The sequence below is a fragment of the Xiphophorus maculatus genome, chromosome 21, assembly GCF_002775205.1.
Source record: "Xiphophorus maculatus strain JP 163 A chromosome 21, X_maculatus-5.0-male, whole genome shotgun sequence".
Lineage (NCBI taxonomy): Eukaryota > Metazoa > Chordata > Actinopteri > Cyprinodontiformes > Poeciliidae > Xiphophorus > Xiphophorus maculatus.
Window position 1 is genome coordinate 9,921,664 of NC_036463.1, and position 13,161 is coordinate 9,934,824.

At 38.6% G+C, this 13,161-nt stretch overlaps 2 protein-coding genes across 4 annotated transcripts; one reads left to right on the plus strand and one right to left on the minus strand.

The window, feature by feature from the left end:
• Window positions 1-3,194: 3,194 nt before the first annotated feature.
• LOC102227590 (Golgi reassembly-stacking protein 1-like) lies at window positions 3,195-9,014 on the minus strand. 3 transcript variants are annotated; one of them, XM_023325917.1, is made up of 9 exons: window positions 8,781-9,014; window positions 8,268-8,348; window positions 7,337-7,540; window positions 7,123-7,209; window positions 6,884-7,014; window positions 5,817-5,955; window positions 5,627-5,738; window positions 4,617-4,739; window positions 3,195-4,295 (listed from the first exon to the last, which is right to left on the minus strand). In XM_023325917.1, the coding sequence occupies exons 1-9, from the start codon at window positions 8,799-8,801 to the stop codon at window positions 4,051-4,053; spliced, it is 1,143 nt and encodes a 380-aa protein (XP_023181685.1). In that variant the 5' UTR covers window positions 8,802-9,014; the 3' UTR covers window positions 3,195-4,050. The 3 variants fall into 3 exon arrangements, with proteins under 3 accessions (XP_023181685.1, XP_005797939.1, XP_023181686.1); XM_005797882.2 differs by having other exon boundaries at window positions 3,196-4,295; window positions 8,791-9,014; XM_023325918.1 differs by having other exon boundaries at window positions 3,196-4,295; window positions 8,485-8,874.
• A 608-nt stretch (window positions 9,015-9,622) lies between these two features.
• On the plus strand, window positions 9,623-13,028 carry LOC102227844 (chymotrypsin-like elastase family member 2A). Its single transcript, XM_005797883.2, has 8 exons — window positions 9,623-9,727; window positions 9,820-9,914; window positions 10,003-10,109; window positions 10,218-10,346; window positions 11,144-11,280; window positions 11,381-11,526; window positions 12,697-12,846; window positions 12,940-13,028. The coding sequence occupies exons 1-8, from the start codon at window positions 9,694-9,696 to the stop codon at window positions 12,958-12,960; spliced, it is 819 nt and encodes a 272-aa protein (XP_005797940.1). The 5' UTR covers window positions 9,623-9,693; the 3' UTR covers window positions 12,961-13,028.
• The last annotated feature ends 133 nt before the right edge of the window (window positions 13,029-13,161 follow it).

Sequence of the window (13,161 nt, forward strand, 5' to 3'; positions counted from 1 at the left end):
CATTCTCTTTGTTTTTAACTTCATCCGTCAGAGCGACTGCCAGCATAGAGTATGCCCCCACATACTCTACGCTGTGACGCAGAGTTCATAAATAAATCACGCAGCCAAATCTTTGACGTAACAGAACAAACCTCATCCTTCCAGATAGAACAAGCCTCATCTCCTGTCCTGGCTGTTCACTAAGCACACAGCTTCAGTGGTGACTGTGTTTGTTCAAGTGGCTTTGGGAGGTGATGGGGCACCAACTGCCTCTGAACGGCATCCGCATAAAAGCAAGAAAAAATGTGTTCATTGTAAAAAAAAAAAAAAAGAAAAGACGTGCTGTATCTTACTCATGCATGTACCTTTTTGTATATTTTGACTGAAGAAAGCCATGACTGAGCATGCCTTTCCTTTAAGGGTTGCGGTTAACCGTCAAACAAAGATAACTCTCAGAGACAGCGCCCCTACAGGGTCCAAACCCAGACTGCGTAGTGGTGGGCATGTCACACCAGCTATGTCACAAACAGCAGGAACGGTGCCGAGTCGTCCTTCTCCATCTACTCGCGTTCACCGTGGGCGGATAAGCCAGACCTTTATGTGTCTGCCTCATTTGCTGCTTCTTCTAGCCAAAACATAATTTTTTTTTCCTCAACAGTCAGATTACTTCAGTGGAAAAAAAACAAGTTTGGACTTTACTAGACTGGAACAGCTTGAGATTTAATTGTATTCAAGTTAGTGTTCCTGATTTTGTTTTTATAATCATCTAAATTCTGTGGTGTCTGTTGTCTTACTTAGCCGTCTTTGGTGGAAAGTAAAGAAACAAAACCTCCAGATGATTTAAAAATGTATCAATTTCCGACTGCCATGATTTGGACTGATCTGAACTGAAGCAAGCCCAGAGAGCAACAGCGAGATATGACACATACGATGAAGGTTGTTTTTTCTGCAGGTTGACAGGCAGCCACAGCAGCAGATGGGCTTGGACTTGACATCAGCAGGGACATCCTGACAGCAGAACACTGTCTACTGTCTTCTGGGGCTCTCTCTCCTCTCCTCACCCCAGCTGAATGGCAATCAGTAAAGCAAGGCGCTCTCCTGAACATTCCCACTGACAACGACTATCTGATTTATCTCTTGCTGTCTTATGTGGAGGGAAATACTGTAAATTAGACAAGATTACTGCTCTGCTGTACAATTTACATGGCTGTAAAGAGAGAAATATAATAGAAATACACTGTTACACAGAAAGCATTGCATTGTCCCTTTCTCACAAGCATCTCTATACCACAGCTTAACTCCACTCTACACAGTTTGGGTGGCTTTCCATTACAGTAACAACTGTAGTGGGTGGGGTTGTCATATAATTGGGTGATCCTACAGTCAGCATCTTGAGCTGTTCATACAGACACAAAGCAACAACACAGGACATGGAAGCTATGTTGAACATTCTGCAAAGTCTGTTATTGTTCTTAAAAACTCCTAATACTCTCAGTCACTGTTGTGAGACTTTACAAATGACCCACGTGTGAGTCTGTGTTGTACTTTTGATAACCTGTTTTCAGCGACCTTGTAGCTCAGAAAATGAAGTCTCAACAGCCAGTCCCTTTCTCAAACATGCATTCATATTCCAAATGCGTTAGGAGTATGCGAAGTTGTCACCAAAGGGTAAATCTGAGGAGAGCTGGTGTTTAATGGGAGTGAATCCAAAGCTTCTCTACAATACGAGCGAAAACGCTGTCCTTTGGAATCAACTGCAAGATATGCAAACAACCTCCAGATGAATCCAGGACCCGTCACAGCGACAGACCTTGTGCATGGATGAATCTAATTATGGCCTGTACATTGACACGGACAAGCATTTACTCAGATCACTCCCTTTGTTGTGCATGATGTGTGAATCTTGTATGTAAATGTAACTCTCAGCACTTCCAAATAAAGCTTCCATCTTGTCAGAGTGTCTGTGATGAGGGTGGGGAGGTGATAGAAACAGACAAAAGAAGTCTGGGACTGTGGGGGAATTTGTTCCCTTGCATATGGACAAAAACACAATTTTTAACAGTTTCGTCAGGTTTATAAACTGCATATACACAAATTGCTGGACAAACATTCAAACGTGCCAATAGAGATTTAATTAACGCCGAATGTTAATCGAGCTGCTGGATGAAGGATTTCAGCTGCATTTTACCCGTGTTTCAGTCCCCAACTCTGCTTGACCCCCCGTAGATATTCCGTTTCACAATTTGTCATGCTGCAGCGCGAGGCTGAACGTTGGTGCCTGTGAGCTGAGCCTCTCAGAGGGCTGAGATAAAACCAAGCTGACGTGTGGGTTCAGCTGCGTCACACTGTCCTCTGACTGAAAGAGTCTCAGAAAAAAAGGAGAGCAAATGAAGGGAAGACGTGTTCCTCCAGTTGTGGCCTCCTTTTTGTAGCTCCCTCCTCCCTGCTTCTCCTAGCACACAGATGCTGCCTTTTCGCTTTGAACAGCTGCTTCAAACAAAGCTATTATTGCCGTTGTCGTATCCAATGCAGGTGTATGAAAACACAGCTGAATTCTGGACTGAAAACAGGTTGATTTGGTAAGTAAGTTAAGGAGTTAATCTTCGAACATCTCAACACTGAAGTTGAGTCTTCAGACAAACTGAAAGGCAGTTCCTCACACAAGAACTATAATCTTTTTTAAAGACCCAGAAGACTCACAGGTTCGTCTCCCTGAGAATGCTGCTCCATCACTGGAGGAGAGAGATGAATCCATCTTCAGGCTTTCCTTACCATGATGCCCATCCCCCTCTAGCTCCCTCTCAACTGAGGATCTCCTTGGTAAATAATTGAGGTACATCCCCCCTCTGCTTTAGTGGAGCTTCTCAACTTGATGATTTTTCTGCTCGTGCAGCCAAAATTTGGTTCTATTTTGTTGAGACTTTGAATAAATTTAAAGGGACATTATTAATTTTAAGGTTACACACTGATTGGGTTTTATGTAAAGACAGTGCAGTGTGGTTGCAGACTTCTGCACAAATTTGTGGTTGTTGTTTTTGAGATCTCTCATTTCTGCAACCGAGAACCGACCAAATAATATAATCAGCACTATATGCCTTAATTATAATCTTCAGCTTTCAAATGTACAAATTTTATATCCAAACACTTGATTTAACAGATTCCTTTATTCCGCAGAACTAATCTATATCTGAACATCATATTCAAAGTGCTACTCCATTCATGACATAAAAACGCAAGTCTTGATATGTCATCATTTTTCAAGCTGCAGTGAAGGAAAATGGCATTAATCAGGAGGCGTTTGCTGACCCCTGCTGTCGAGAAGCATAATCTCACTCTTAAGCCTCTGTTCAAAACCTGAATTGTGAAAATTATAACTAAAATTTCAAGGGAAATTTAAAAAAAATCAGATCATTGCATGGATCATTAGTTCTGATGTTTCCTAGCTGGAAAAAAAAAATAACCTTCTGTACAATAATGCAACCACTTCCATTTTTTAAATAATTATTTTTTAATATAAATAAAGCTTGAAACATAATTTGACATAAAAACCTCCAGAAAAACAGGAGCAGCATCCCACGTTTCACTCATTTACACCAATCAAAACTTTGATGTAAGCACTTGAAGGCAGAAAGTATCAAACAGTAAATGCCCGAGAATAAAAAAAAATAATTTTCAAACTTGATCCTCCCTAATGAAAAAATAAAACCCGCATTCCACAATGCCAAAAATAAAAATCCCAGCCTTCTTCTTATGTATACAAGTCAGCTTTTTTGCACCAACTCAACTAAGGCTTCATTTAGTGAAATCTTAAAACAAAGTTAAGTACATTCACGATGCTTTACCGTCTCTGTAATTCTTAACAGTCGATACAATCTTTTTCTCTTTTTTTAATGTGCAATGCAGCATGCAACAGTGGCACTGGTAGAAATAAAAGGCGTTTCAACTTAAAAACAGGTCCAGTGATAAGAGTTTAAAATAATAATTTTAAAAAAAGTAGCACTTTTCCATCACCGTGTGCTCTTAATCCTCTTTCTGCACCATTCTCTTTGCTGCTGCAGCTATTTAACTGCCTCATGTATCAGGCTCAGTCATCTCCTGCTCTAAGCGATGACCTGAGCTGAAAGCTTCCGGGTTAGGATTCTGCATCTCTGGGATGATCCCCACGCGCTCTGTGGTGTCGTTGAGGGCAGCAGCATCCTCTGCATCCTCTCTGGGACTGCCGCTAAGATTTGCAACACTCTCTTGCAGTGCTTGATGAGTGTCTTCTTCTTCCTCCCTCTCTTGAGATAAAAGCTTTTGGTCAAACCTGGAATCATCTAGAAAGGATAATCATATAAGTAGTCAAACTGTCGAAAAAGTTTAGTACATCAACTAAAACATCAATTTTCGTCCGTCTGTTGTTGAGAAAGACTAAGCATAAGTATTAATAATCGGGAGTCCTTACATTAAATGTAAATATTATGTTTATTTTCTGTGCTAGAATAGAAAATAATGGACCTAGACCGAAGGATTTAATGACTTGAGAGCTGGAAGCTGCTTAAACTGAGTTCATAGTTTTTTTTTTCAACCAAGACTGCATATTAAACATGTAATTGTTCCATCTAGTGGCACAATGTGATTGAGAGTGAAGTGCTTACCCAAGCTGCATTGGTCACGCGTGTCATCTCCATAATTAGCAACCATAGAGCTGTGGCCTTCGTCATTGGTGGAAACAGCTTCGGATAAATCTGAGATTATGGCTCCAGGAGAGATGGAGGCATCTGAAAACAGCACAAAGCAAAAGCAAAAGCAAATTATTTGGTGTGAAAGTACAGAAAATATTGACTTGTTCAGCATTTCTAGTGGTAAACGTAAATGGTTTGAAGAAAAATTATTTGCCACATTTTGTCATCTTAAAACGACCTACTGTAATATATTTTATAGGGGTTTCATGTGATAGACCAACACAAAGTAGTGTGTAATTGTAAAGTGGAAAAAAAAAAGATTTTCAATTAGAAAAAATGTGGTTAGTATTCAACTTAACTCTCTTAGATAAAAATAAGTAAGATCCAATACAACAAATTTCCCTCACAAAGAAGTCCACCATGCAGCATTCTCTCTCCCACCTGTTGAGCTGCAATATGTAAATTTTTCATTTAAATACATGAAAAGCTGGTAGAGACAAATCCCAGCTGTAATTAAGAATAATTTCATTTTTTAATTAAATATGTTAGCCGATATTAATGGCTATTGTATATATATACAGTACAGACCAAAAGTTTGGACGCACCTTCTCATTGAATTCAATGAGAAGGTGCGTCCAAACTTTTGGTCTGAACTGTATATATATATATATATATATATATATTTCTTTTCATATTTGCAGTATCTATTTTAAGAGCGGGAAGGTGGGGAGTTGCCCATGTGGTATTTGTTTGGAAATGTGACAGTGATAGTGACGCAGCACAGGATTGTGGGTGTTTAACTCAAAGCTGAAATGCAATATGGTCACTTTTGCAGTGTTGAAGGTGGATATGTAGATATGTAATATTGATACATATCAGTTATCGGCCATAACGGATGTCAATATTGGCCCAGATTGTCTTATCATTTTATCTCTGGAAAAAATGTAACAGATTTGAATAGTTTTTCTAGGGAAGGTAGCTACCAATGTCTGCAGACTCCTGTGGAAGTGAGATTTTGCTCCAATCGAGCATAACTCCCTCAGTGTCAGTTAAACCTGTTTCATTAGTTGGGCTATTTTCACTCAGTAAAGGCACCTGAGGAGACAGAAACGCAAACATTAAAAGTCACATCAAATGGAAAACAAAGCTATAACAGGTAAGAACAACCTGTACCTCACTCTGACCAGATGAAATCTCCACTTCTCTGGTGCTTGTATCTGCTGGTTGAGGAACATTTCTGTTCTGGACATTTGGGTGAACTGGATGAGACGGGATTCTGTGCAGGTAGCCGTAGCCAATCCCACAGCCCAAGCTGAAATAAATTTAAAAAATGGAAAGACAAGTCATGCATGTGCTTCTATACATAAATAAGAAAGTCCAGCCAAAATATATTCACATCTATTAAAAAAAAACTACTTAGACTGCAATTTACATTAACAAAACTATTTATTCTTACTGTAAGAGATAAGAACAAGAAGCAAACAGCAATGAGAAGCTTTTTTTTTTCTTCTTGGGCTGAGAAAGATTTCTTGCTGCCTCTCTGGTCTGTAATGTAATTCATTTTTAACTGATCAAATTTAGATCTGGACTCCACCAAAGATGCTCAAAAACGTTTACCATCAATGTTGCTGCTTGATCACGTACACAACTTAGATCACAGATGGATGTTTAGCTACAAGGTTTGGAGCTGCTGAGAGCTATGAATTTCTACATGCATGGCGTCCATATTTTGTCACCTTTTTCTAATGTGAAGAGGGTAACAGACCTATAATGAATAAATATATCAGTTTATGACGCAAAACATGAAATATCTTGAATTTGTTTCCTCGCTTAGGCTAAAATTATCGAGATTATGCTTCTACCTTTATATACTTATACATTCATGTTCAATAAATATGCATGTCAATGAGGCTTGTTTTTGTTTCAATGGAATAATGAAATATGAATCTGGCTAATCTTAAATGCTGCATTTTCATTAACTGTAAGTGGAAAATAATAATTAATTAACAGAAACAAAGACTTCAAAATGGCAGTTTGTTTGTAATTAATGAATGTGTTTTAGTCAGTGAATAGAGTTACTAAAATAATTCAGTAACACTAATTTATTGAATAGATTTATCTACACTATAAATATAAATAGCCTATTTCTTTAGGTTGTTTCAATACAGAAGAGTTCTATTAGTCAGCAAACATTCTTAATTGATACAAATCTGGTTAATTTATTAAAGCTGATCACCCACCTTCCCTCTCCTCCCCAGGCTCCATTAGGGGTCACTACAATCTCCCTGCACTGTTCGGTCTGCGTGTTATAAACTAAGAGCTTCAAAGGCTTCCCCTCATTGGCTTCAATTAAGGAGAAGAAATCTTCAGACTGTAAAGGTACATGAAAAACAATTGTGCAACTTGAATTTTTTTCATTTTTTTAGCTTTTCTGATGTTTTTTCTTCTTTTCTTAAAAGTAGAACACATAAAAACCTACATCTTGTAACACTTGGTCAGCCCCGACAATAAAGTCGTCATGTGGAATAAGGCCAGCGAGCGCTGCAGGGGAATTCTCCTCCACATCCTGAAAGCAAAAAGAGATTCAATGCATCAAATCATTTTAAACAAAATGTTTCTGTCTTTGTATCGTTCACAGGACGGCCAGAATTGAAGACACGAATCTCGCAAAACGAGGAGTAGCCCCGACTTACCAACACGTGCCACACATTCTCGTTGACTCCTTCAAAGCTGCAGAAGCGAACGCTGGCGCCCAGCAACCCCTGACCACCCCACATGTTACTGGGTGTCACCTCCAGCTCCCTCACCCGCTGGGTTTTGGAGTTGTACACTTCAAGCCTGACTGTCTTCTCCATATTGGCCTTCAGCAGATCTCTCAGCAAGTCGTTCTCCTTATTCTGGGGGAAACAAAGGCACCACCTAAGTTAGTGCTAAAGGTAAAACGTTACAGCTGTACAAAGAAAAACTGGACCCAATTTATATGTAACACGAATAATACATTTCTCAATAAGTTATGGAGTTACTGATGAGTTAAGGGATGGACCTAAAACAGGCCAATTCTCAAAGAAAACCTGTTGGAAACTAAAATATTTAAGACTGAGTTGGAGGTTCCAGGAATTCAATAATACCAAAACATTCAGAACTAGTGTAATTTGTTTAGCTTAGCTTTAAAGTTAGCTCTAAAGATGATGTTCACCGACGCTCTCTATCCAATTTCAATTACTTTCAGCTATCTACAAAGAACAGGACAAAGATTTTAGTCTATTGATGTGCAAGTCTGGTAGATGATGCTACTCAAAAAGTATGTATCATTGTAGTTTCACAATGAATTTACTCCCGGGGGGCTGTATACAATCACCCACCTTTATTTCTAAACCAATAATAATGTGTAATTATTTCCACATCACACATTATGCAATACTTTCTCTGTCACTCATCTTAAAATACACTGGAGTTTGTGGATGAACTGTATGGGAAGTTGGATGGATACTTTAAGACAGTTGGATAGTAAATAAAGTCTCATTAATAATTTTTGTCCCCCATTTCTATCCAGTACCAATCTAATTCTATCATTATCCAGGCTTTGTAGAATGGTTCTGTTAATATAATATGACATTTACTCACAAGTCTGGTGTTCCCTATCGAGAGAATGAAGTCAAAGAAAGGCTCCAGACCAGCCTTCAGAGCAGGCGAGTCTTCTTGAACCTGAAAGGTAAAACAACTCATTTGTCGTCCTCCTGTGTCTGTTTCAGATATTGCATGTGTCAGAAAAAGAAAGTCTTTGCTGGAAGCAACAAACACATATTGCTGGCGCTTCTCGGCTGTTTGCCCCTTGACTTACTTTATTATTTATGCCAGGTCATTTTTCGGAAGTTTGGCACAGAAAACACTGAAATTATACCAGGGCAAAATAACAGCTTTGGGTTGGTGCCAAATGCCACCTCATCACAATGACAGTGTTGGGCGGCGGGTGCCAACAACTAACTTAAAGAAACATCTTCAGTTTTTTTTAAGATAAATAAAAAATGTCATTACAATTAAGAATATTCAGAACGTTCTTAACGCTAAACTGAACTGTAAACCCATTAGCAGCTAAATTTGCAGTAATGACATTAATAACCTTGCGCTACACCTTACAAAAACGTACTCCGTGAACATGATAGCCACTGTTACTTCCACCGTCCGACAGGAGGGAGCTCTGCGGGAGCCCCATTGTCTTCAGCGGGTACAGTTCGTGTTAAGTGTCAATGAGGTAGAGTTGTGGTAGAGACCATTATAGGAAGGCGTACAGTACACCAGGATGCAGCTAGCTAACACTAGCATGAGAGGCAGTTTAACAGCAGGTGCAACACAGAGTCAGGCAAAGCTAAAAAGGAAAGGATAGCAGATAAATCGAACTAATCTGTGCTCGTCTACAGTGTGTACAAAGAGAGGGGAACATCTGTATTTGATTAGCCGTGTCTTGAAAGGTTGCTAAAGAACGGACAACAGTGATTTCATTCATTAAAATGGTTACTGTGAAATTAGAAATGTAGTGGTGTTAAATATTGTTGACCTTACAATCTGGAGAACATTTTCTTTACTTTAGCTGCTGCTAAAGTAAACTCTTATCTTGTTGGACCTTGTTTTTGTTTGACTCACCTGTCTCACAGAGGGTTTAGCAGAATTTCTTGTAATGTGACTGGATGACATCAAGTGACTTCATCTGGTCTTTTCCCAGCATATCAGAACATGATAAAAAGAAATAAGTTCTTGTGTAAGTAATGTTACTTCTAAGTATAAAAATGCGTTAACATGCATGAACATATGTTTTAATTTGGAGCTAAATTTTGGTACTGAACAACACAAATATAAAATGTCTTATTTTGTTAACCATTACAGTTACTGTATGTTGATCCCCCAGTTTGTGTGAGGAACTCACCACCCTGGCTGCTGATTGGCCAGGTATCTCAACATTTGTGTAACTCAGACAAATCTTTTGAAGGTCTTCCCTTGTGAAACTGATATAAATACTTAAAGGCAAACTGCATTGAGTATTCAATACTCCAAAATGATTTGGCTGGTGGTTCTCCTGTCCTGGTTTGGTATGCATAGACAACATTCACTTTTGTTTTTAAACTGTGAACATTAACGTTGTCACTATGTCCTGCATTTATGATCTTGTGTTTTCCAAAAGGGCTGATTTGTGCGAACGAACCTTTAAACTATAAAGTAAACAATGGAAGGGTGATAGGAGGCAGTGATGCTAAACCAAACACCTGGAAATGGCAGGTAAAGTATTAATTACGCTTCTGCTGTAAAATTAAAATCAAATACCACATTTGATTTTATGTGATGTTCACTCTTTGGATTCTCTCAGATTTCTCTGCAGCTTGATTTATACAATGAAGGATACTTCAGCCACATCTGCGGAGGCTCCATTGTTGATAGTTTCTACGTCATGACAGCAGCTCACTGCATCATAAGGTGGGAGTTTCTTACACTGGGCATCTGTAGGTCTACCATTTCTTCTTTTTTGCTTGATAAATAAGCGCATCTGATCATAGTGTGTTTTTTTCTCTCTGTCTCCGTCAGCTCGGAGGTCAGTCAGTACCGCGTGGTGGCTGGTGAGTACACTCTGTTTGAATATGAAGGCAGTGAGCAGTTCACCTCTGTGGAAAAAATCATCATCCATCCTGACTGGAATGGCGATCTGGCCAACGGGTAAAGGAACAGCTAGCAACATTTAATCTCTTAGTTTAACCTCAAACCTGCACACATAAATGTGAGCTGTGCTGCAATAATGAAAAAATGTAGTACATGAAATGAGTGACTTCTAAATGGTATGCTATATATTTTTTTCTAAAATGGTAAATGGCTTATACAAGCTTATGGTGGTAACCTACATTGTAGTCACAGCTGCCTTGGGGCAGACTGACAGAAGCAAGGCTGCCATACACTCATTACCACCTGTTGCTCTGGCCACCACCAGCAGGCAAGGCAGGTGAAGTGTTTGTTCAATGACACAATGACAAAGAGTGAGTGGGGATTCAAACCAGCAACCCACCGGTTACAGGACAAACTCCCACCTCCTGTCATCCCAAATGGATTTTGGCATAATGGCATTTTTTCCACACTTATTCATTTTTGTAACTTAATAAAACACTAACACTGTGCAACATAAAATATAATTGAAATAATATTAAATGTATTGAATACAAAGCACTTTTAGGTAATTTTCCATTTGAACAGCCAACAGAAACTACAACTGTTGAAAAACCTTCATTTGCGACATTTAATTTCACTCTGGGGTTAAGAATGTATATTTGAATTGAATCTAAATTAAATTGATCAAATTAAAATTAAATAAAAAACAAACAATCCAACAAGATAAAACAGGAATTAGTATATTTTATATTTGCTGTAGTTGCTGCTGATGTCTCTTTTTTTCTCTCTCTATATATATACTGTATATATATTATTGCATTGGTAAGGCTAGTTATTTTTTCTATTTCCCTCAGCAATGACATTGCTCTGTTGAAGCTGGTTAATCATATCTATGACAACGGTTATGTGGAAATCACAAACCTTCCCTATCCGGACCAGACGCTGCCTCATGGCTTCACCTGTTACATCACAGGCTGGGGATTAATGGACTGTGAGTAATAATCATGTACAAATTACAAATGCACAAACAGCCCATAAAAATAGAAAAAAATATGTAAAAAAAAAAATGTATTTTATGCTTACTAACTCAGATAATGGAAGTGTCCCTGACAAACTGCAGGTGGCTCCTTTGGATGTAGTGGAGCATGCAGTCTGCTCCCAGCCAGAGTGGTGGGGCAGCATTGCTCTTAAAACGATGGTGTGTGCTGGAGGCGATGGTGTCATATCTGGTTGCCAGGTTTGTAGGCAAAGACGTGGTTTGTAAGATATTTATAGTATATATATAAACCTGAAAATGAAAATGTTTTGTAAATGATTTTCTTCATGAACTAATAGTTTTACTATAGGGGGGAACAGCAAGATCATCAATAAAACTAACAATTTTGTAAGGGCTAATGTCTAACATCTGGCACTGTGGTTTTCCAAATTGGAGGTGGAGCCCCACAGTGATGGTCGTGAAACATGATATAAGATAAGAGATAAGATAAGATAAGATTTATTTGTCATTGTCATCAACAGATTACGAGATTGAGATTTGCTCGACTCGAGTTAAGATGCAGGTTATGTGTATATGCATAATATACAAAGATAAGAAAATAAATAGTGCAAAATGAGAAATAAATAGACATCAGAAGATGGTTGCAGCGCCTGGAGGTGTCGCAACAGAATTTACATTTTTAACAAAGTGGTGTCAAGAGCAGAAGTTCTTATGCCTTTGAATTTAGTGCCATGATTGCCATCGGGTAAAAACAGTTTTTTAGGCGATTTGTCCTGGTTTTTATTGCTCTGTATCTCTTGCCTGATGGCAGCAGCTGGAAGAGACCATGGCCAGGGTGTGAAGAGTCATTTAAAATGTCCAAAACTTTCTTGTGGAGCCTGGAAGTGTAAATCTGTTCCATAGTGAGGCATATGAGGCAACCCAAGGCAAAAGCAAATTTTGTGTCACCGTAGGTGTCAAACAGCAAATCAAAAGTCCAAACTGATGTCAGTATGACATGAAAGTGCACCTAGTTCATTTTTAATCTTAAAAATTTTGCTATAAAATTGAATTGAATAGAGATTATTGTTATCCTATTGTGGAACTGTTCCCACTACTTTGACATGGATTTTAGGTCAACAACCAGATCAAAATAATATTCAAAGCTAATTTGCATGATGTGATTAAATATAATATTGGTTGTAGGTCTCATGTCTAGCTGAACATTATGCCTCTATTTCCTTTTCTAAACAGCAATGCTCATATATGTCCACTATTCGTGTTTGGGGCAAAAAGTTTCTGGAAATATTTTTGTGGGGCTAGAAGCTATAACGTTTTGGAATCACCGATCTGTGCAGAGTTGTGCACTTTGTGACTAAAAGTGTATAGAGTTACTGTATGTAGTGCATATGAATGATGATAATTTCCCAGGGCGACTCTGGAGGTCCCCTGAACTGCTTAACCGATGGAGTTTGGAGAGTCCATGGTGTGGTCAGTTACGGTCCAGCGGGCTTGTGCAACCAAAAGTTCAAACCAACAGTCTTCACCAGAGTTTCCTCCTTCCTTCACTGGATTTATTCGGTAAACAACATGAAGCCACCAGAATGAAATGATATTTACCCAAATTGATGAATGCTGTCTATTTGACTTTTTTCTTTGTTTTTGTTTTTTCAGGTGATAGATCAAGCTTTTTAGATAGAAATGTGTGGACTTCTAACATGCATGTGGCATTAGTAAAATAAAAATCCTCTTATGTCTCAGTCCTTCACTTCAAATTCTTGAAAACTCCAAAGTGTGTCATGTTTTCACCACACAGCACAACATTCCTCTTGCTGCAAGAGCCTGACACTCCTTTTACGGTCTCAGAAATGCATTCCTTATTGAACTTATTGCATG